The 24,201-nt window shown below is 44.2% G+C and overlaps 2 protein-coding genes across 2 annotated transcripts in view; both read right to left on the bottom strand.

Annotated features, from left to right (window-relative positions):
- Nucleotides 1-24,201, bottom strand: part of LOC121503218 (inactive dipeptidyl peptidase 10) — a 450,148-nt gene that overhangs the window by 392,815 nt on the left and 33,132 nt on the right. The gene's annotated exons all lie outside the window — the stretch shown is intronic.
- LOC121503236 (uncharacterized) lies at nucleotides 16,883-19,078 on the bottom strand. Its single transcript, XM_041777466.1, has one exon. It carries the CDS (start codon nucleotides 19,076-19,078, stop codon nucleotides 16,883-16,885), a length of 2,196 nt encoding a protein of 731 aa, XP_041633400.1.

Here is a 24,201-nt window from a genome sequence, read left to right as displayed (position 1 = left end):
TTAGAATATGGATCCTGCGTTTGGAGCCCTCAGTATGGCGTCCATAGTAAACGCATAGAATCGGTTCAAAAGAACTTCTTACTTTTCGCTTTACGCGGTTTAAACTAAGATGCAAGCCAAAGGTTACCGTCTTATTCTAGTAGACTCTTACTAATTAACTTACCCTCCTTATCCAATCGTAGAACCATGCTAGGTATTACATTCTTATACAACTTAATCCGTGGTGACGTGGAAAGTACTGACTTGCTCGGTCAGCTAAATTTTCACGTACCAATAAGAAACACTAGATCCTTTTTACCATTAGTTTTGCACCACTGTATAACATCCTTTGAACTGCATGAACCCTTTAGAGTCCTCTGTGCAAATTATAATGATTTGTACACCATAATATCTAATGTTGATAGCCTCCCAAAACTAAAAACTTCAATCTTAACCTACTTAGTACTCATGCAAGCAACCAATCCGGCAGTACGCCAGTAGTAGTTTCCTTGCATTCTTTTCTATTAATTTCCCTCGCGCCTACTAACTGCTAACAGAACAAGCACGTGCTTGGGCTTGGTGTCGCAAGTTCCACTTGATAGTGCATCACGTCTTGCAATTAATACGTTTCATGCCCTCTAGCCTAGACGCCTTTGCAGGGAATTTAAATGAAGGAGATTTTAAAGTTCGAAATCAATTTCCAAATAGCACTGATTTTAGTTTGCTTCGCAGGAAAGGAGTATTTCCCTATGAATATTTAGATTCTGAGCACAAGCTGATGGAAACTTGTCTCCCACCAAGGAGTACATTTTTCAGCAAATTAACAGACTCAGAATGTTCTGAAGCTGATTATCTCCATGCAATTCAGGTTTGGCCCCACCTTAAGTGTAAAACACTTAGAGATTATTTAGAGCTATATTTGAAGACAGACGTTTTGTTGCTGACAGATGTGTATCAGAATTTGAGGGGTATCTGAAAAGGTATCTTCGAAACTCGATCCTGCTCATTAATATACAACTCTGGGCTTGTCATGGGATGCGATGTTGAAGACTACCAAAACATTCCTCGAGTTAATATTGGATATAGACATGATTTTATATATTCAAAGTGGAATTCGGGGGGGTTTAGTTCAAAGTAGCCATCGATATACAAAAGCGAACCCCAAATACCTCAAAAATTTCGATCCAACTAAGGAATCGGAATATTTGATGAATGTGGACGCGAACAATTTATATGGATGGGCAATGTCTGAACCACTCCCGTATGTCAATTTTAAATGGCTGGAATCTTCAGAAATATAATTATTTAATATTGATTTAATTTCTGAAAGTAGTGAGTATGAATACATTTTAGAGGTAGACTTGAAATACCCATATGCGCTTCACGACCAACATAATGACCTGCCTTTCTGCCCCGCAAATAGACTCCCTTCGAAAAATTCAAAGACTGCAAAGTTAATAGCGGATCTTTGTGATAGGTAGGTTAGGTTAGTCCGGACGGCCCTCGAGGGGCCACACATAGGCCAATATGGCCCATAGCTATCCGGGGAAATTCATGGATGGACCTAGAGACTATTTATGCGGGTTTTGAGATCCTTGAATATCAAGGTGTTTTTCGCTAAGGCAAGGAGTTCGCCTAGCTTCCTCCTGGAGACATCTTCTAGCGATGGCAGAACTGGAGAGCCTAGGTATCTCATTCTTGCCCTCGTTAGGGCCGGACATTTGCAAATGATGCCCCAATCTGATTGTACCCGCCGGCAACTTAGAAGATTTTTTATCCACAAGTTGTTAGCGGGGGACGAGTTGGTCGCTTCTAGGCGATCCATTATTGCGTCCGTGCTAACGTTGTTGAATGCCCCGGATATGTCCACGAACACTCCAAGTGCATACTCCTTATTGTTTAGGGCTCTCTCAATGGTGGCTACCAAAGAATGTAGTGCCGTCTCCACTGATTTCCCCTTCGTGTAGGCGTGCTGGTTAGTCGACAGTTGTCTCCCTACATCGTTCCTGATGTATAGGTCCAGCAGCTTTTTCAGCGTTTTAAGTAGGAATGAGGTGAGGCTTATCGGTCTGTAATCCTTGGGGCTCACGTGGCTGCACTTTCCTGCTTTGGGCAGGAAGACAATCCCAGAGTTCCTACATTGGATAGGGATATAGCCCGTGCTTAAACATGCTGTATATATTGCGTAGAGCCATGGGGTGATCACCTCCTTGGTCACCTGCAGCATGGCTGGGAATATTCCATCTAGTCCTGGTGCTTTTATCCTCGCAAAGGAGTCTATAGCCTAGTTGATTCTACCAGAGGATATTAAATCTTTTGGGAGATGCTCTTTTCCAGTTGCTAGGTCCTGGTGCTTATTTGCATCGGGTACCTCAGTGTATCCTGGGAAATGCGCGTGCATTAGTGCTGTTAGGGCCTCTTCGGTGCCCTAAGTCCACTGTCCGTCGTCGCGTTTGAGTTGACTCTGTATGGTTGGCTGCTTCGATAGCAGCTTCCGGAGTCTAGCCGTTTTCGGGGCAGTCTCTATATTGGAGCAGAAGTTTCTCCATGAGTTTCTCTGCGCCTTGCGTATCTCCTTCTTGTAGTCCCTAAGTAGGACTTTGTATTCCTCATTGATGATATCATCTTTCGCCTGCTTGGCGATTTTGAAGAATTCTTTGAGTTTGTTGCGTCGGAGTGAAATGTCCTTATTCCACCAGGGTGACCTGGTCCTCTTTCTCGTGTCCGATATAGGTCATGATGCGTGGTACGCATCCAGCAGTTCTTTGGAGAGGGTCTCTAGGGACTTTTCTATGTCTTCCGCGGATTCTACTATGCCCGGAGAGATCGCAAGCCGTGTCACGATAGTCTCCTTGAACTTTCCCCAGTTAGTATTCCGGGGGTTCCTGTAGACTGATTGTTTTGGAGAGTGTTCGAATGCGTATTGGAACCGTATGTACTTGTGATCTGAGAAGGATGGTCTCTCAAGGACTCTCCATTCTGATACCAAAGTACCTTGTCCCCTTACCAGAGTAAGATCTAGCACGTTTGAGGAGGTGGGACCTACATAGGTGTGTTCCTCTCCCACGTTTGCTTTACTCAGGTTGGTTGACAGTATAAAGTCTAAGAGGGCCTCACCTCTGTCGTTTATGTCGGGGCTCCACCATACGCAGTGGTGCGCGTTGGCATCTGCACCCACGAGCAGTTGCTGGGCCTTCGGGCTGGCTTCCACCAAGCTCATGAGTTCTTCTGGCGGGGCCGTTCTGTCGTGTGCCATGTAGCAGGAAGCAACCAAAAGGCGCTTTTTCCCGCTCTCTAGCATCACCACGGTCAGGTCATCAGAGCTGTAGTGAGACATAAGGTTAGCGTGTAGACCCTTCCGTACAAGTACGGCGGTTCTATTCCTGCTTACCGTTGGTGGATGGAGCAAATTGTAATTAGCGGACTTCAGTCCGTCGATGGCATTGCCTGAGGCGAGCCATGACTCCTGGACCAAAGCTCCTCTCCTTCGTCGGACTCATCCAGCGTCATTTCCTGGTCGGCATCCACGATGGTTTTCAGACCTTCTCCACCACATCTGCCTTCAGGGTGTGAGCAGCCTTACCCATGCCCCACGCCATCTTCCCGTATCTGGGATAAAGGATGTCCTCTGCCTCCTTGATTATCTTGAGGACTGCACTTTGCCCCCCCTCCTTGGGTGATGGGGCCGCCGTGCAGAACCTTCCAGTCCGCGGTTGGGATATCCGGGTTCTGACGCTCCAGCAGCTTCAGCGCCCGGTCCGCTTGGATTGCGATGGGGAAGAGTACCTTCGCTTTTGGAGTGGATGGGATTAGCTCCCGGTCCACCACCTCTAGCTTGGCTCCCTCCCACAGCGCCTCCAGCTGGCAGACCGCTTGCGTCAGCCACTTTCTCGTCGGGTCATCCATACACTTTAGGATTTTGACCCCATTTAGCCACCCAGCGCCATCGAAGGTGTGCATGGGAGCTTCGGGATCATCATCCATTCGTGCGTACAATGACTCAACGAGCCGCGCATGCACCATCTTCCACTGCGCCCCGGTCATTTTGCCGGCTTCATCGCCTCTGTCAATGAGGGCCACGATCAAGTGTCGTTTGGTCACCTCACTGACTTTTGCGGTTTTGGGCTTTTTCGCCATTTGAGGAGGGCCTGCCTCCTTAGGCCCGCGTTGCCGCTTGCTCCCCGGTGCGTCCATAGAGGCGCTTTCTGTTGAGCGTTGCCTTTTGTTGGCAAGCGTCTCCACCACCTTGTTGGCGAATCCGCGAGTCGAACTCATATGGGGGAGTTTGGCGAAGTGAAGCCTCCCCTCAGCGATTTTCTCCTCAGCCCAGGTAAGCTTTGCCTTCTCTTTTGAGGATAGGGCGGCTTTTTTCTGGAGCCGATCCTGGATGCGGAGGGCAGCCTTGTACAGCGCCTTGGCCTTCATACCCTCGCTTGACCGCTTTGGCCCGTCCCTGCGCTGGGAGCTGGTACTTGGTGAGTGGAGAAGCTGCACGCTCTCAAGGTCCGAGTCTGTATCGACTATGGCACGTGAGCGGCTCAACTTCCCCTGCGTAGTTTTTTCGGCAGTAGCGTTGCAACTGACATGACCTGCTCCCGTCACATCAGAGGTGTAACCGCTGGCGGCACGCAGAGGGGATTGCTCCCCCCCGTGCCCGCCGGTGGTAGCGGTCACGCCTTCCACCGACGTTTGGGCTGACATCCCAGCCTTGGTTTCTTCCTTTAAACCATCCAGAATGGTTTCTTTTTCAGGGGTACCACCCACTTGCGTTTTATGCCTTCCTCCAGGCACCTCCACCCATGGCTAACGGCTCACTTCCTTAGGCTTTTTAGGGCAGAAGGAGTTGAACCGTGTCCTTATCTAGACACTGTATTATCGCGGACATGGCAAGCAGCAATGCATTACCCCTGTCCGGGCTAATACAGTGCCCATTGCACAGCCGGCACCCTCGGGTAGGGTTCAGATGGAGAATTTTTGTCAGGCCTCGTTCACGCTAAGTGTCTAGACTTAACGGGCCGTATCGCTGACGCAATTTCTGCCAAAAATGACTTGCGCTATTGTTGCCTGCCGTGAGGGTGAGAAGGAAATGTTATCCTTCATGCGGCAAACCAGAAGTGTTTTTAGTGAAGTTAGGGTCAATTTACGCAAAGCGAATCACCTGTTTACAGCGCTGGACGCGCAATTAAACGGCATGAAGCTGTTAAGCGAGTCGCCAAAGCGCAAAATATCGGCTGCTGGTCGGCTGCAACTGGGCAAATCCCAGCAACCAAAGATTTGGCACACTCCCTCGGCACAGCCCCCGACACCGAGACCAAATTCAATGGTGTTGAGATCGGGGACGGCTAAAGATTCGGCATTCAAAGGTGCCGGGGCAGTAATGGCAGCAGCTCCGCCAGTTTTATCAGTTGAGTTACCAAAAACCCTCACCACTATTCCACCATTAAAAACAATATTTGTTTCTCGGCTTGCCCCTGACCTCGCATCGGAAGATGTACTAGCTCATATACTGAGCAAAATACAAGCCAAAAATGTGAAAGTGGATAAATTTAATTTCTCATACCCCAGAGACATCTCATCTTTCAAGATAAGTGTCTCCCTCGATCTTTTTGACACAATTTGTTCTAGTGACTTCTGGCCCGAGCACGCTGTAGTCAAGTATCATTCCTCTCCACAAAAAAAGGTAGAAAATCGGACGCCAGCAACTATAGAGGAATCTCAAAGTTGTCGGCAATTCCAAAACCTTTCGAGAATGTAATTACTCCTCACTTACAGCATTTATGCAGATCCGTAATTTCACCATGTCAGCATGGTTTTATGAGGCGAAGATCGACCACTACAAATCTCCTGGAACTCACCTCTTTCGTTATTAGAGGTTTTCAACATAACTTTCTAACCGACGTTATTCACACAGACTTCAGTAAAGCTTTTGATTCGGTTAATCACTCCCTTCTTGTAAGGAAGCTTGACTTAATCGGGTTTCCTGTCGATCTTCTTAAATGGATTTTGAGTTATCTGAGAGACAGAACTCAAAAGGTTCTGTTTAAAAATGCTCTATCCAAATTCCTCAGAGTCACTTCTGGCGTCCCATAAGATAGCCACCTCTGCTCGCTCCTATTTACATTGTTTATCAATGACCTCCCGCTGGTTCTAACGAACTCTAGAGTAGTAATGTACGCTGATGACGTTAAACTATGCTTGCTTGGACAGCTATTGCCAGTCAGACCTGCAATCGGATCTTAATAACTTTCAAGCGTGGTGTCGCATTATTAATTTATTACATCTAAATAGCTCTACATGCAAGCTGATGACGTTTTTACGAGTCACTCCCCAGTTTGCCACTTATACGCTCTGGATAGAATAACTCTTGTTGACGATTTGGGTGTTCGCTTAGACCCTAAACTTTCGTTCTCTGAACATATTTCGTGCATGGTTAATAAAGCCAGAGGCATGCTCGGTTTTATCAAGAAATAGTCGAAGGAATTCGATTCCCCTTATAGAACGAATACCCTTTTTACTTCGTTAGTTCGCCCTATATTGGAGTATGATTCATGAGTCTGGAGTCCTCAATTCGGAGTCTATATTAACCGTGTTGAATCTGTACAAAAGAGCTTTTTACTTTTCGCCCTCCGTGGCCTACCCTGGGATGCTGATGAGAGACTATCGTCCTATTCAAGTAGACTTCTATTAATCAACTTACCCTCCCTAGCTAACCGTAGAACGATGCTTTGTATCGTATTTCTTAACATTCTAATAAACGATGTTGAGAGCCCCTATCTCTTAGGGCAGTTCAATTTCCACGTTCCTCGACTAACATCTAGAACCCATATCCCATTAGTAGTAAATCACTGTAGGCGGGAGTTTGAAGTACATGAACCCTTTAGGGTTTTATGTACTGATTACAACCGCCTCTCTGATATTATTATTCGTAGTGATAACCCTTCTATACTAAAAACATGAATACTTGTAGAATTAGCTCGTAGTGTAGTACAGTAATCTAGTATGGCATGTGTTTTTATTTACTTTTATTTTTATTATTTTATTATTATAATTATTCTTATATTTTTTTTATATTTTTTCCCTCCATATAATTTTTCCACGTTCGTTTATCTTTTTTCATTCTAACGCGTCTATCTAGTTCGCGATTCGTGCCGTACGTCACACGGCTGCGCCCCTCGGTCGGTTAAGTAGGAGGTGGAAGTGGGACCCAGCGCGAATTTAGAGATATGGCCATTTTATATTATTTCAGAATTTCGGTTTTATATAGGTGCGGCTGGCGGTGTGTGCTTGCTGAGCGCCTAAGTTAAGATTCCACTTCAACAGAAATAACAAGCAAATGGATTACATTCGACCATCAAAAATGTATTTGTTTTTTAATAAATTTAAAAGAATTTAAAAGAATTCAAAAGAAAGATCGGGAAATTATTAGGAAAAAAATTATAACTTTGTTGTTTTCCAACGTATTTTTATTTACTATAAAATATGAGCTTTTGTTATTATTTCAGAGTTTTGGTATAAATTTTATGAAAATCGGACAACTATATCATATAGCTGCCATAAAAGCGATCGGTAGATGTAGAGAAAATGTATAGCTAGCAATGTAAAACTATAACTGTTAAACTGTAAACATAATCAGGCCTGCTCCGGTAATCGAAAACGGCAAGAAATTTTCGTTTTCGTTTTTGAAAACGAGAAATTGGTGCTCCGGTAATCGAAATCGAAAGATTTTTTCGATTTGAAAAACGGGCACCTTTTTCTGGCCGGAATGAAAAGTAAATGGCTTTTTCTATATGAAATCAGATCTTATTTACAAAAGGAAAAAAATAGTTTACTCAGTGGTCTATTGATGTTTATTCCACAACACCATAAGATCATTCTGGCAGGTAGTTATTTTATAAAAAATTTATTTCTGACCCCACCCCAGATTTGACAACAAAATTGTTGCCGTGTTCAACCAGTTTTCTCGTTTTGGCGATAGGTCGATAAGTTCACCGCAAAAAGTTATCGCCAAGGTTGCATTTGTTGGTGGAACGAAACAGCCAGTTAAAAATACTTATAAAATATAAATGAATACATTAATAACTTTAAAGGACCGCCAAAATGGTTGTTTATAATTAACTAGCGGACCCGGCGAACTTTATCTCGCCCCAACTTCGACTGATTAAAACAAATTAAATTGAGACGTTCCGTTTCTACTTTGACGTACATGTCGAAACAGTACTGTTGAAACATCATCAATCGATACGCATAAAAATTCATAGAGCTGACCTTATTCCTATCTTCTCTAAAAATTTTATTCAAAATTAGTTGAAAATCAAAAAGAAGTGATGACTTTTAAACAAACCTGTCGTTGGATTGACAAATTTTTTTGACTTGAAATCAGTGGAGAGCGATCTGATAAACAATATTTTTTATTTTGTTATCCGGTGCAAAAATAAATAATGATGACGGCTTTCCCACACGCGAACAGGCTACGTATAGCTGGCCATGTGAAAAACATGGATATTCCAGATTTATCCCGCAGACTTCCAACGATTGGCCTTGCGGTTTATTGATTGTCATCGCAATCGCCAATCGAACTGGGAACTTAATCCTCTTGAATTGGAATGGAAGATCTGTTGGAATAATCGGAATTCGTGGGATAAGAACTTCCTCTCCTTTAAATTTGCCCTTGCATATGGCACGGACTTCCAACATAAGTAGCTGGGAGATTGGTCAAACAACCTATGTTGGCCGCGTGTCCTTCAGTAGCGATGGCGTCACGCAAGTGAATGTACTCATCTGACCGCAACTTCGACTGATTAAAACGAATGAAATTGAGACGTTCCGTTTTTACTTTGACGTACATGTCCACGCAGTACTGTTGAAACAAACGGCGGTATCTTAAGAGATGATTGTCAACATCTAGTCAAATCATCAATCGATACGCATAAAAATTCATAGAGTTGACCTTATTTGTTTCTTCTCCTAGAATTTGAATTCACACTTAGTTGTAGAATCAAAGAGAAGTAATGACTTGTAAACAAACCTGATGTTGGATTGACCATCTTTATGTTGAAGTGATACCCATCTTTTCCACGACAGAACATCAACGGGTATTGAAGAGCATTATATGACCGATGAGTCTCATAAACTCGCTGCAATTGGCCATTATCCCGACGCTTCAAAACAATATCGCGTCATTCCACATTCTCGCCAAAAATCACCACTGCGACTTTATTGATGGTGGGAGCATTAAATTGTCTTGCATGGCTACCAGTGGGTCTTTTTTGCGCTGATAATGATTTTGTGTTCGTCATAATGCATTATATTCAATGCAGTTCATGCTCATGGAGAAGATTTTGCAATTGCTCGATAATTTCACGTTAAGTTTCAGTAAAAATTGCACAGCGGTGATTTAGTTCAACTGCCGAATCACCAATGAAATAGATCTGAAAGAATTTAAGATCTTTGTTTTGTGGTGATAACAAAGCGCCCGCTCGGTGGTGAATTTGCCCTTGAATCTGAATGTTGGGATGCAATTTCGAAAAAATGTGAGTTGTTCATTTTGATAATAAAGAGACGCCATTAGCTTATAACTTGGATTGTAGCCTGATTGATGAAAAACCTCGACTCCAAATGACGTAATTGGAAAGCATCCGTTATATTTTTGTGCAAGCTTTAGGAAACTGTTTGATTGGGCTGAATTTCTATATAGTAGCGAATACAATGGCCCTGGTGGATGAAACAAAACGGGCAATTTAATTTTGCCACCTGCACAGCATAAGCCGGGGGTTTCCAACCGAAACTTCAGTGCATCGCAATCCCTGACAATGAACCAATAACAACGCAGGTAAGATCCTTGTAGGATGTTTCAGGATTGTATGCGAATGCAGCGCGATTCAAGTTTTCATTTGCGGCTCGTCTTTCTCTATTATTATGTCGGGCTTGAGGTGATCTTTGTGGAGCGAGAAGCTGTGCCATTTGGGCACGTATCGATGCATTTATTTCTGTACGTTCCTCTTGCGTCCGACTATTACGGGAATTCTGAATACTTATTGCATTGCGTGAACGCCGTCCAAGTCTTGATCGTCTAACAGCAGGCATTACTTCCAATTGGTAATGCTTCGTTAGCTCGATTTTTTTGTTTAAATATTTTTTTACCGAGTTCATTGATACACAATTTCAACGCAGCTATGATCTTTGTAGGGTGTTTCAGAATTTTACATACAACAGTGTGTCCATCTGTTGAGCCGCTAGCGACTTTTGCGGAAGGACTTCCCAAAATTTTCTTACCGTCTTACCTTCTTCTGACAATTACAAACAACTGAAAAAAATTTGAGCCAAATCGGCCCAGCCGTTCTCTTGTGATGCCATTAGTAACATTTTTTGTCTCCATTTTTATATATATAGATGCTATTTAATGTGATTACTTAAATGGTCCAAATTAATCAAATAATTATTTGAGACCACCGGAATTAAAACTGTGAAAAGTGTGGCAGCATCTTAGGTGCATAGATTTGCTAAACTCTACCATTTTTTGCCTTTTTCTGGCTTATAAAAAGGGCAATTGTAAATATAATAGGCAGTACTTTACGTTGTTTGCTAATTACTAAAAACACAAGCTAGCTGCTTGAGCAGTGAGAAACGATGAGAAACGATGAGAAACGAAACATTCCGATAGCAGAAATTTGCCGAAAACCGGAGCAGCCAAAAACGAAAACGGTTCGTTTTCGCCCAAAACGAAATCGAAAAAATTTTACGATTACCGGAGCAGGCCTGAATAGGTATGGGTAAAATGTAATGAAACTGTGTTTTGTATAAATAAACAACTTTAATATATTTTCTTTTATTTTTTTCTAAATATTTAACCAGAATGGCTCGATTATTAATGATACAATTGCAATACAAACTCAGGCGTGCCGAAGTTAGCTGTTTAGCTAGTTTATCATTTTTGAGATATGGCCATCTTTTATTTCAGAATTTAGGTTTTAATTTTAAAGGAGTCGGATTACAATATCATATAGCTGCCATTCAATTTTTATTTAAAGTAAAAGTTATATGTCAATTTTTACTTTCTTATAACTCCTGTTTGCCATCCCTGGTTTTCAGCATTTCAGTTTATAATATAAATATCAAAACCAGTTTATTATATACTATGTATAAACATACAACTATTATATATTTCCTTTTATTTTTTTCTATTAATTTAACTAGAAGGGTTCGATTCTTATTGATCCAATTGCAAACTGCAATGGTATACAAACTTCGGCGTTTCGAAGTTAGATTACTTTCTGGTTTTAATTTGAATTAGAGCTAATGAATGTATATGTCATTTAAAAACAAGCAAGGCAAGTAACTTCGGCACGCCGAAGTTTGTATACCCTTGCAGATTGCAATAGGATCATTGAGAATCCTAACATTTTACCTATGCTTTACATTTTTTCTACTTTTCCCGATTGCTTCTATGGAAGCTATATGATTTATTTGTCCGATTTTTATGAAATTTAAACCAAAATTCTAAAATAAAAAAAAGCTCATATCTCAAAGTATATGAAAATACGTTGAAAAACAACGAAGTAATAATTTTTTCTATTAATTTCCCGATCGTTCCTATGGCAGCTATAAGATATAGTCGTCCGTTATTCACAAAATTTAAACCGAAAATCTAAAATAATAATATTTGGCCAAATCTCAAAAATGATGCAAAAATTTTAAAAAGCAGCCAAGTTTTTTTTTTCTAAAAATTTATCGAACGTTCTATGACAACTTTATGATATAGTCGTGCGATCCGGCCCGTTCCTACATATATAGCAGTGAGAGTATATAGAAGACTATATGCAAAGTTTTATTCAGATAGCTTTAAAACTGAGGGACTAGTTTGAGTAGAAACGGACAGACGGACATGGATAGATCGACTCGGCTGTTGATGCTGATCAAGAATATATATACTTTATAGTGTCGGAAAGGTCTTCAATGAGTTGCAAACTTCTGACTGAAATTATAATACTCTGGAAGGGTATAAAAATAAATAACCATTGGTTATGTAGTTTTTGTGTAATATTACCTGAAAGCCGAGTATTGTTGTATTGAATCATATCTCCGACAAAAAATTTTGAAAACTTTTTTGATTACAGATTCGGAATCCTTGGGAAATTTTCTTTTGTTCGAGAGGCGCTACTGTGCATCCGTCTGTCCGTCCGTCTCTCTTGGAGCTATCTGAATGAAACTTTGCCTGGGCCATAGATTGGGGGTCTTCCCGTACCAACGCAACAGGTTGAACAAAGACTAGCCTGGTTGGTTTTGCGGACGACATCGTTGTGGTAGCAAAGAAGCTATCTGGTTGGAGGGACAAGAATACGGTCGCAGCGGGCGATCAAATACTTGGGCGTCCTCAGCGACACTCGTCTGTCCTTCAAATGGCACCTTGAGTACGTCCACAAAAAGGCCAGGGAAGGCAGGAGCGCTCTCCAGGATGCTGCCGAACACGTGAGGGCCAAAGCAGTATATGAGGAAATTTCTACTGTCAGTAGTGGCTGCGCAGATCCTGTATGCGTCTCCAGTTTGGGTTTAAGCTGCAGCTGTCAAAAGCGACATGCGAGGAGTGGAGGCGATCTACCGACTGTATCCTGATGGCGGATCGCGTGTTTGTTCCGGAGTATTTCGGAAGACGCGGCATTGGCTATCGCAATGCAAGTCCCACTAACGGAGCTTATCCGGTAGATGATGGAGATCTCCATAAGGCCAATGAACTCGCCATTTTCCAACCACTCCGCTGAGGCGGCGCCAATTAAAAAGGGGCACTAGCACCGAGAAGGAGCGGTATAACTCCCATCAGCACCGACGGACCCCATTAGGAGCAGGAGCGATGAATGATGTCATTTTGCCATCAGGCCGGAATGACGCGACGATGACTGCTACGTAAATTTCAGCGATTAAAGCAAAAGGTACTACGCTCGCCTCCTTTGACCACGGCCGAGACGCATCTGATGTCAGCACCACCGAAAGTACATGGCCCAAAATTCGTATTTGGCAAAAACGATGAGGAGTTGCCCACCCCAAAGAAAAGCCAGGAAGCTGTGAGCCCTGAAGGGAAGACGGACGGAGCCACCAAAAAACAGAAGGTGGAAGTAAACGTACAAGCCCTGAAACTTGCAACGATGTTGGATGAGATGATCGCGAAGTTCAAGGACACCAAAAGCAAACAACAAAAACGTAGTTCTTCACGTCTCTCAGTACTCTATACATTCGATACTGGCCATGAAAAAGCTACACCTCGATATTGTAGCGATGGCCGACACCCACCCCGAGCGCCCCACTTCGTGCGCAAGCCAGCAGACAACTCCGAAGCTGGATGGCACGACGTATACAGATGCACCCGCAGGTAGGCCAGGAAATACAGCTTGGCAGCAGGTGAAAGCAAAAAGCCCAAGAATCCCCACGACAGAGCTGAGATCAGCGCCCTTGATGAACTCCGCATGCCAAGAAAACAGGGCTCTGATGCTATCCTGATTAAATGCAACGCAGTATCCTACGCAGACCTGCTGAGGATCGTCAAAACGGAGCCTCCCTAAAAGCACTCAAGAGCAGCGTGAAAGGCGTGCCAAGGAGAGCTAACGGCGGGCTCCTGCTTAGCATGCAGAAGTTCCTCGACACAGCTACGGAAAAGCTACATGCTACCATAAAGACGGCCATGTCCGGCAAGGCGGAGGTGACTGTCATGCATAGGTCCAGGTGGAGATCGCCGGTATTAATCGCTGGGGACTTCAATACATGGTCCACCGACTTGGGGAAGCTCGTGGACAATACAGCGGGGAACCATCGAACCATTGTGAGGAATTGTTGTTTTTACTTTGGGCCTTATAGAGCTTAATAAAAAGCATACGAGCCAAAATTTGTGTGCTGAGGTAACATACCTTTTAAATAGCTTTGGCATTACCAAAGACCAAATATATACCGTCACAACAGACAACAGGCGTAACATGGTAAAGGACGTTGAGCTCTTAAGCCAGTCGGTTGAAGCAGACGACCTTGATCAGTCTTCTGATGATTTGGCGGATGAAGATGATCAATGGTTAGATGATGAAAATCTTCTGAATGGCTTACGCATTCACAGCATCCAAGCTGTTAAATGTGCTGCACACACTTTACAACTCGCTATTAAGGACTTTTTTAAAGAGCTTGAGTCGTTTGAAGTAATTGACAAAGCCCGTAAGATTGTAAAGACTTTAAGGACGCCTGCATACAAGCCTTTAATTATTGAAAAGTCTCTGCCATACCCTCAATTAGATGTTCCTACGCGTTGGAACTCATCTTATTCGAAGATCAAGAATTTGTTGAGTTTTGAACAGTTATGTGAAGAGCATTGGGACCCTAGCCTAAAGCTCACAGACACCGAATGGGAAAATCTGAAAGGGCTAGTTGGTTGAAATTCTAGAGCCAGCTTTCATTGCCACACAGAAATTGCAGAGCACACAACTATATATGGGGGACTTCTACAAGCTGTGGTTAGGGCTAAAACTTACTGTTGGGGCTGTAAAGCAGAAAAATGACAGTATTCTAAAGACGTGCATCGAATCTCGAGAGGCATCTCTTATAGAAAACAACGTTGTCGTCTGCAGTTTATATTTGGACCCTCGAATAAGGAGGGTTTTGCTTAAGAATCCTATCAGTTTGATGCAGGCCAGAGCTCAACTGAAGCTTTTAAAAGTTCGAATTCTGAAGATGGATTCGCAGGTAATTATATTTCAACATTATATTTATTCCGTTAATTTTTGGATGACAATTCTGTACTTCTTTGTTCATAGGAAGCACCGCGGTGTTTTAATAGTCCGGGGCCATCATCAAGTCAGCAAAGGCCAGTCTAAAGTCTGCAATCGATTGAGGAATCGAATACCTGTTCGCTGGTAACTGAGGTTGCATCAGGGGACGAAGACTCAGAAGGCAGCCATAGTGAACTGATAAAGGCTGCCCAGCTAGAGATTGACAACTACAATCCAAAGCAAGTTGACTTGAATATGGATATTATGGAGTATTGAGAGACTAAAAAATTTACCTTACCATATTTCTTTATGCTGGCAAAAGTGGTTCACGCCGTACAAGCAACTCAAGTCAGCGTGGAAATGTCATTTTCGGCTCTTAAATTGATGCTGACCGATTTAAGAAGCAATCTTTCTGCAGATTCAGTGCAGAAGCTTCTTTTTGTAAAATTAAATAAATAAAATTCTTATTTACAAAATCGTAATAGTATCTGTAAGAATTTGACATAAGTTAAATTTATTTAATAGGGTCTTCCCACACAACATTAAAGCGCATTTAGCATCGGTTGAACAAATGCTCCATAAGGTTTTGCCGTTCCGAATTTTCCCAAATGGGCCGGCGTTAGTTCAGCATTAAAATCTAACCACGGTTTGTTTGGCGATAGTTAGGCGATAGTTCTTCGGTGCAACTCTGAAAATTTGACCATCACTACGAAAGTGTATACACACTTGGCGAGAAACAAATGAGATATGGAATTTAAAACGTGGCGCCAAAGCTACAAGCATGCCCAAAATATATGTTGCCGTTTTTTCTGTATATTCTTGCCCCAATATGTCCCCAATTGTTACTATTTAATATAAACCGCCTATCTCTACCTTCTTTTAAAGATTTTGGATGCCTATACCACCTATAGACACTCTTCGGGGAATTTGCTCTTTGTTAGAGAAAAATCATTAGAAAAACTAAAATTCCTTGTCATTTAATTCTAAAGTGGAGGGGGCGGAATGGCCAAAACAAGATCGTCGTCCTTCTTGGAGGTGTGGTCGTCGGAACGTTGGGCTGGAGTTGGGCTCGCTGCTGAGTCCCACAATGTTCCCAATTAGTAGGCGAGAGGGGGGTAGCTTCAATTCAGTCAGTTTATTTGCTATATTTGCAATATTACGACTAACTTAACTATATGGAGAACGGGCTGCAGGGACCGCGGAGTGGTGAATTCGCTGCTGGAGAGTAGCGAAAGAGAGGGAGACGGGCAGAACGGAGCGTCGCTCAGAGCCCGAATAGGAGTTCGGATTTTTAGACTCGGGTCGATCTTCAAAACGACCTCGAGCCTGAAATTGCCTGTTCGGGACCGGAGAGTCGCCGAACAGACCTCGTCGTCCTCCAGTCGCGTGATGGGCAGCCGGAAAGCGGCCGCCAGCGAACGGTCGATCCTGCTCACCGCCATGCAGGGGTCTATCATCGCCCCAGTCTCGTACGTCGAGGATCCCGTGTCAAGCGCGACGATGGCTGTCGGGAGAATGTGGGTCGATCTCTGCTGTAGCCACTTCGCCACCGACGGGGTCGGAGCGGATGCTTCCTGACGTGGGCCCGCGTTGGCGGCCGGGGGTGGCGATGGAGACCGGGACACGGACCTGGCGGATGGGCGGGGACGTGACTTTGCGGGTTGGCTCGACTTGCGGGAAGGGCGTGGTGGTGGCGACGTTGGCTGGGGGGTGCGTTGTGGCGGCAGTTCCTCGTGCATGTGGAGCAAGGTGTGATTGGTCCCTCCGCACTTCTTGCACCCGTCCTCGCTGCGGCAGGTTCCTCCTGAGTGCTGATGTGCGAGGCAGTTCGAAATGTACTTATTGACAAGCACTGCTCGAAGGCGCTTTTCAGCGCTCAGTTTGTGGAACCCCTTGCACTTCCGAAGAGGATGGATTCCCCGGCAGACTCGGCAGCGGTAGGTTTGAATACCTCGGGAACGTCTGCTATCCAAGGACTGGGCGGTGCGAGGACGTGGAGCCATTGTATGAAAAAAAAACGGGTCCTGCGATAAAAGAAAAAACAAAGTTTTTTAGAAGGGGGAGTACGAACGATCGGACCTTGAAAAGTAAGAAGCCCTAGACCCTGGGAACGAAGGATTCCGTATCCTCCGCAGGGAGAAGTATGACATTATGGAGAGGGCGCTTTATGTGCGGCTCCTTCCAACTTGAATGCGGTCAGCGGCTCCTGGAAAGGCAGAAATGATTCTGCCGAGCCGCCATTCGTTCGATCGCCAATTTGGACGTTCCTTGACGGACATTGTCATTGATTGCGTTTGTGGAGTTCCACCGTGCACTAAACTGCTGCGCATTAGTCTTGAGGTGTTGCCATCGACGTAAAATCGACTTGGCTTCGCCCTTGAACTCGGGCTCAGCTTTGGAAAGCAACGGAACGGGACGTTAGAACATCGGCGAGAGGAATCCTCGCCTATTGGATGAACCTGCGTCGTAAAAGATGCGACTCTGTTCGCCTTTACATGGGAGATCGGCCCCGTAAGCACCCATCCGAAAATAGTCTCTTGGCCTAGAAGAGAGCCGCAAATACTTCTTCGGGTGCCATTCAACATTACCGACGGTAGAATGTCGGCACCGATTAGGACGTCCAGTTGCGAACTCTCATAGAACGTCGGGTCTGCCCACTGGAGAGCGGGCAGGTCTCTCAAGGAATTCCGAGAGATTGGAAGGGAGGGCAATTTGCCCGCTAATTCCGGAAGGACATAAGCTTCGGTGTCTAATTGGAGACCCGGCTTCGTAGGAGAACGAATTTGGAACTGGCATAGCCTAGTCGACTTCGCGGAAACCGACTGGTTTAGACCAGAGACTTCGGCCTGGATGTTGCGGAATGGCAACTTCATACGGTTAAAAAGCCGTTCGGAAATGAACGTCGCCTCGGATCCCGAGTCGATTAAAGCTTGTGCTCGGTAGGTCTTGCCCAAATTGCACACGTCGATCATCGCCGTGCCCAGAAGAACGGCTGTAGTGCCAGAGGCGAAATAGTTTTGCACTATTGAAGTGCTTGCGGATGCATTAGGGCTGGAGGGTCTCGACGCTTGTGTAGGATGCGAGGAGCTGGAGGAACTCGAAGATGGTGTAGGATGCGAGGAGCTGGAGGAACTCATATTTTCGGAACTCGCAGTGCGGTGAAGCAGCGTATGATGCCTTCCTCTACACGTGAAACAACTGTGAGTGCTCGTACAGTCACGAAGCTGATGGCCTCGCGCGAAACAGTTGAGACAGAGTTGCTTCCTTTGGATATAGCCGGAACGCGCGTCGACCGACATTTGGAGAAAGCGCGGGCACATCCCTATTGGATGGTTCTCCCTGGAGCATAAGTCGCACCCTCTCTGTTTGACTTTTGTCTCAAACATTTGGAACTTCTTAGGGACCGCTTGCGTTGGCTTCATATCCTCTATAGCCTCTAGTGTACGATATCGTTCGCTTAGGAAGGTATTCATCTCTTCCCAAGCCGGAATGTCGGATTTCGACGTCAGGGACTGTTCCCATAGAGAAAGGGTAACTTTTGGCAGCTTGCTTGCGCACAGGAACACCAGCAGACAATCCCAGTTGTCCGTGGATATTTGGGAATGTGCTAGCGCTGTCAAACTCCCCTGAATCGTGGACTGCAACTCTTTCAGCGCATGACCAGATTCTTGGGAGATGGAACTCAAGTTGAACAGAAGCTTGAGTTGGCTGTTGACTAGAAGTCGTTTGTTTTGGAAACGGTCTTGAAGCGCTTCCCACGCAGAGGCGAACCCGTCATTTGTGAGCGGGGATTTGGAGACGATGGCTTTCGCCTCGCCGCTCGTCTTCGTGAGAAGATGGAAGAGCTTCTCGACCGGTGTCAGCCTGGGGTTGTTGACATAGACTGCCGTGAATAGGTCCCGGAAAGTGGGCCATCGAAGGTAGTCCCCGTCGAAGACTTCTGTATCGCAGGGAGGTAAGCGGCAACCGGAGGAAATTATTGGCTGGGAGGGTGGTTGCACGGCTAGAGGCGTGGCACTGTCAATTGTCGCACTGATCTCTGCAGAACATGACTCATACACCGAATAGCAATAGTCATATTTGCTCTGCAGCACGAACACCATTTCGAGGGATCCTTCTTGGGCAATTAGATCGGAGCACGTGTCGTACTCCGTCTCTACCTTGTCCCATAAGGCTCTCACTTGTTGCAGGCGGACTTGTAGCAGATGTAGGGACGGGGAAGCTTGACCTGGAGTATTGATCTTTGCTTCAAAAATGCTCACACGATCGCTGGCGGCTATGAATTTGCGCAACGACACGGTTGCGGCCGTTGGCGGTTCGGCCGTTGGCTGTTCGGCCGTTGGTTTTTCAGCGGATGCCATTTTGTGGCTGCTAGCGCGTGTCACCCTCAGGAATTCCGGCTTTGAAACAGAGGGAGCCTCTGACTTTATGGCAAGCGAAGAGGCGCTAGAAGCTTTTGCCACCGGACGAGAGATGACTATTCGTGGAGCGTTTGACGGACTTGTCGATCGACGATCCGTCCCTTTGGAAGTGGAAGCCGAACTTCTGATCCTCGGACTGGAGGGCCTGGGTGCTGAATGGGCTCGAATGGGCCGCGGAGAGGGTGGGTTCGACTTGGCCGGGGAGGAGATTCCCTTTTTATCTCCCTCTATGGGCATACTCAGCTATGCCCTATGAAAAGAGAAGGCCTGCCCCCCCGCAAAAAGAAAAGCGAGTGCACGGAAAAATAACTTTAATCCTTAAACACTGTGGAAAACCCTGCGAAGCTCGCAGAATAAAAAAAACGGCAGGAAAAGAAAATAGCCAAATCTGGCTATGGTCACTCGCTAGCAAAACGAGGGAACTGAACTGTCAGTGTCGGATCTACGAAACGCGTGCGGATAATAGAATATAGCGAAAAAAGTAGCTAGATCTAGCTACAACATAGGCTCGGAAATTGTTGCAAATTCTTAGCCACTTGCTCAAAATTGGCTTCTTCGACCTTATGTTCCGGAATACGACAACAACAATCGTAGAACTTTGCGAGAAAAAAAAAACACCCGCCAAAACTAGCTGGAAAAACGCTAATAAATTTGGCGGAATTTGCTAATAGCTTTCGAGAATTATATGGGTTTTCCTTTTGTTTTTTTTTTTTTATTCGGAACTCACAAAAAGATCGTGAAGAACTACGTGGAAAGAAATTCACAAAAATAGCTAAAAAAATAGCTAAAGGAGGCCAATGGAGATTTATATGCAGGAACCGCACGAAAAAATAACGCCCACCAAACCCTAAAATCGAAACTAGCTAAAATATCGGCTCGACCGAAAACTAGCGGCGTATAAAAATGGCTAAAAAATATCTAAAGGAGGCCAGTGGAGATTGCTATCCTTTACTTCCAGGAACCGCACGAAAACCCAACACCGCCAACAAAAAATATAGCTAAAATAAGGAAAATAGCTAAAAACTTGGCTTGACCCAAAAAGCTAGCTGGCAAAAAAATAGCTAAAAGGAGTGGCGGTATTTGTTGTTAAAAAAAATTTAAAAGAATTTCGGTTTCCTTAAAAAATGTTGTTCCAGGAATTATTTTTTATTTTATCTCGCGGGTGGACGATGTTTTCCCGTCGGCACTTTGCCTTTTCGGAAACGTATTAGTGCAGGTGTTTGTGCACGCTTAACGAGCAAAGAGGAGACGAAATAGAAATGCACTGTATGTGCGTATGTATGAAGCTTTGGAGTTTAAGCAATTGCTCAGCGCAGAATAGCGCGAGGGAAGCCAATATGTATGTATGTACGTAGGAAATATGTAAATTTGCTAGGCGCAGAATAGCGCGAAGCTTGCCCAAAGTATGTATGCATGTATGGATGAAAATATGTAATTTTTGCTAAGCGCAGAATAGCGCGAAGCTTGCCAAAATATGTATGTATGTATGTATGGATGAAAATATGTAATTTTTGCTAAGCGCAGAATAGCGCGAAGCTTGCCCAAATATATATGTATGTATGTATGGATGAAAATATGTAATTTTTGCTAAGCGCAGAATAGCGGGAAGCTTGCCCAAATATATTTATGTATGAAATATGCGAGAAATAAAAACAACTATATTTATGTATTTCTATTTTTTTGAAGTCTGGATTTATTTGTGTTTTATTATTATATATTTTGTTCTTTGGAATTTCTTTTGTTATATTTTTAAATAAAAAACACTGAGGAAATTGTCGTGTGCAAGTTTTTGTGTGTAATTTTATTTATTTTATTTTTTTTAACAAAATATATATTTTGGATTCAGCTGTTTTTTATATTTGCGATTTTATTTTATATTTATAAAACTGGAGGGGCGGATTTTATTTTATATTTGTCGGAGATTACTTTGAAATGTTAGATTTAATTACTATTTGTAAGACTCTAAGTGTATCGAATATGGAAATAAATGAAGAGTTAAATAAGTAACGAGAGAAAAGGAAGAGAACTTATTAAGAAAGAGCGTGGTGGGGATGAAGAGAGTATTCCCTACCGAGTGTGGCGCAATGACGAGTAGAGAAGAACGAGGAAAGTAGAGAAAGGGAAAAGTGCAAGTCAGTTCCAGCGAGACTGTCAGGGAAAGCGGACGGACTACTCAGTCATTGCGACTCACTGCGCTTAGTACAAATAAAAGGAAACGATCATGGCTGACAATATTGACCCCCCATCCCCGACATATTTATATTTGGGTGTATGTTAAGGTATGCTTTCTTTAAAATTGTAATAATACTATTTGGAATTGCAGTTAGTGTCGGACGTATTTTGGAACTGAGTGACGGAACGTGAATTTGTAAGAAAAAATATATGTATGCACTTGGACACCAGCGGATCACAGCACGACTAAGTAGGGGGCCAATATTGGCAAAGTACTTTTGCACTTTAAAAACGGAAGAAAATTCACTGTGGCTGGGCGTTTATCACTATGTGCACATATGTATATATTTTCTCACTTTTCACTGTCACTTTTCATTATTTTCGGATCGAGGAAAAAAAATTAACGCCTTGGAAAAGGAATATGGCGACCACGGACGAATGGACTTTGGACTTCGTACTTATCTTGGTATCCGCAATGGGGCGCTGGAAATCAAAATTTCGCTCGCAGGCTCGAAGGACCATGAAGTGGAGGGGGCGGAATGGCCAAAACAAGATCGTCGTCCTTCTTGGAGGTGTGGTCGTCGGAACGTTGGGCTGGAGTTGGGCTGGCTGCTGAGTCCCACAATGTTCCCAATTAGTAGGCGAGAGGGGGGTAGCTTCAATTCAGTCAGTTTATTTGCTTCACTTCAATATTACGACTAACTTAACTATATGGAGAACGGGCTGCAGGGACCGCGGAGTGGTGAATTCGCTGCTGGAGAGTAGCGAAAGAGAGGGAGACGGGCAGAACGGAGAAAACAGTAAGCGGGCGCGCAAACGCTAGCCGCTTACACTGCCGACCAGAAATTCGAGCCCTTCTGGCGTGAACAAATTCATTTAAATTTATTGCGGATAAATTCTGACGCAATCTGTGCCTTTTGCTGTTGTACAACAGCCAAAATAGTTGGTAAATGCTCCATTTCAAATTTGCAACTGCCAATTCGACAGCTTTTGTTTACGTTTTCATGAGCCACAGCTGATAGATCAGCTGTTCGGATGCTAAATGCGCTTTAATGTTGTGTGGGAACACGAGTTTCACATTTGTGAAAAATCCCAAACGTTCCTCACAAATGTGCTGTGTGGGAAGACAGTATAAATGTGAATTTGATATTTGTATAAGATATCGATAAGTTAAACGATGAAGTGTTCCCTAAGTTGTATTTTGACGATATAATAGCCTGGGCACACTGAAAAATGTAAGCGAAGAAGTAAGATGCGCCGAGAAAACACAAAATTGAAAGGCGCAGAAAAAAGTGAATAAATTCAAAAATACAGTATAAAAATCAATGCCTTTGTCGAAACTTAACATCTTTCAATTTTGTTTTGAAGTTGTGACGTGTTCTCAATTTTTGGTGCGTTTACAAGTGACGCCGTGGTGCATACATACGTAATAGTGCCAATTTCATCAGAACTCCAGAATTCTGCATATGTGTGAAAGTGACGCCGTGGTACATACATACGTGGTAGTGCCAATTTCATGAGAACTCCAGAATTCTGCATATGTGTGAAAGTGACGCCGTGGTACATACATACGTGGTTGTGCCAATTTCATCAGAACTCCAGAATTCTGCATATGTGTGAAAGTGACGCCGTGGTACATACATACGTGGTAGTGCCAATTTCATCAGAACTCCAGAATTCTGCATATGTGTGAAAGTGACGCCGTGGTACATACATACGTGGTAGTGCCAATTTCATCAGAACTCCAGAATTCTGCATATGTGTAAAACTGACGCCGTGGTGCATACATATATGTGGTAGTCCCAATTTCATCAAAACTTAAAAATTCTGCGTATGTGTAAAACTGACGCCGTGGTGCATACATATATGTGGTAGTGCCAATTTCATCAGAACTAACGAATTCTGCGAATTTAAAGTGTACCGATCTGAAGATTGAAAAGCGAAACGACAAGAAATAACACGTTCACAACTGAACAATTGACTAAAGCCTTGTTTTATTTGGGTGACTAAAGACAGCTATGAGCAGGGGCATAGCTAGCCGCCAGGGCAAATAAATCACCCCCATCGTGTCCCTAAGAAATTCAAGAAGCTTAATGGGTCAATATAATTTGCGAAGCAACAAAATATAGTCTGACGAGGAAAACCTAGACGCTACAGTGTGTGAGGTTAAAGATAAAGGTGACAGTGAGAAGAACAATGAGTTGTGTTCGGCTCGAGGGGGGAAGACTTCCTTCAATTTCCAGATAGGCACAAAAAACCACTTCCCGCGCCGCAGTCAGTGAAAAGAACACCGGAGTAGAAATATCGAAATCGCGCAAGAGAACAATCACCACCAAATGCAAAGAAAGTAGGCCGGGGGGGGCGTGGTAATTTTCAATATATATAAAATCGTATGATCCGCTTTATTCGAGTTCTAATTAGGAATTAAAATGTACAAGCTGGAGTGGGAGATCAAACTAGCTAGGAGAGCGGGAGCGGCCGCTCAGCGATGCGACGATCGGCCAGAGCCGAAGCATCCGCTAGAAGAGCGGGAGCGAGAGAGCGAGCTGAGGAGCTTTGAAGAAGCGGGAGCGCTTCGGAGTCGCGGGGGGCGGGAACATAAGCTCCTGACCTGAACATTCTCCCCCCCTTGCGAGGATACGCAGCAAAATATCAGAAGTCCTTCGCTCGAGAAAGTGTTGGAGTCGCTGAGCGGTCGTCGGCATGTAGAAGTGTGTGATGATCCTGTCCACACGACTGGCATCGGTCGTTACTACGGCAAGATCCTCCAGAATGGTGGTGGGCCAAGCAGTTGACGCAGTATTTCCTGTCGATGACTGCCTGGAGCCGTTTCTTCGCATCAAGCCGAAGAAAACGGTGGCACTTCCGAAGAGGATGGTTCCCTTGACAGA

Source organism: Drosophila kikkawai, chromosome 2L, assembly GCF_030179895.1.
Source record: "Drosophila kikkawai strain 14028-0561.14 chromosome 2L, DkikHiC1v2, whole genome shotgun sequence".
Classification (NCBI taxonomy): Eukaryota; Metazoa; Arthropoda; class Insecta; order Diptera; family Drosophilidae; genus Drosophila; species Drosophila kikkawai.
This window is presented reverse-complemented; position numbering and strand designations above follow the sequence as displayed.

Coding starts and splice junctions, on each gene's coding strand:
- LOC121503236 (XM_041777466.1), bottom strand. CDS start 19,078: ATGGCATCCGCTGAAAAACCAACGGCCGAACAGCCAACGGCCGAACCG.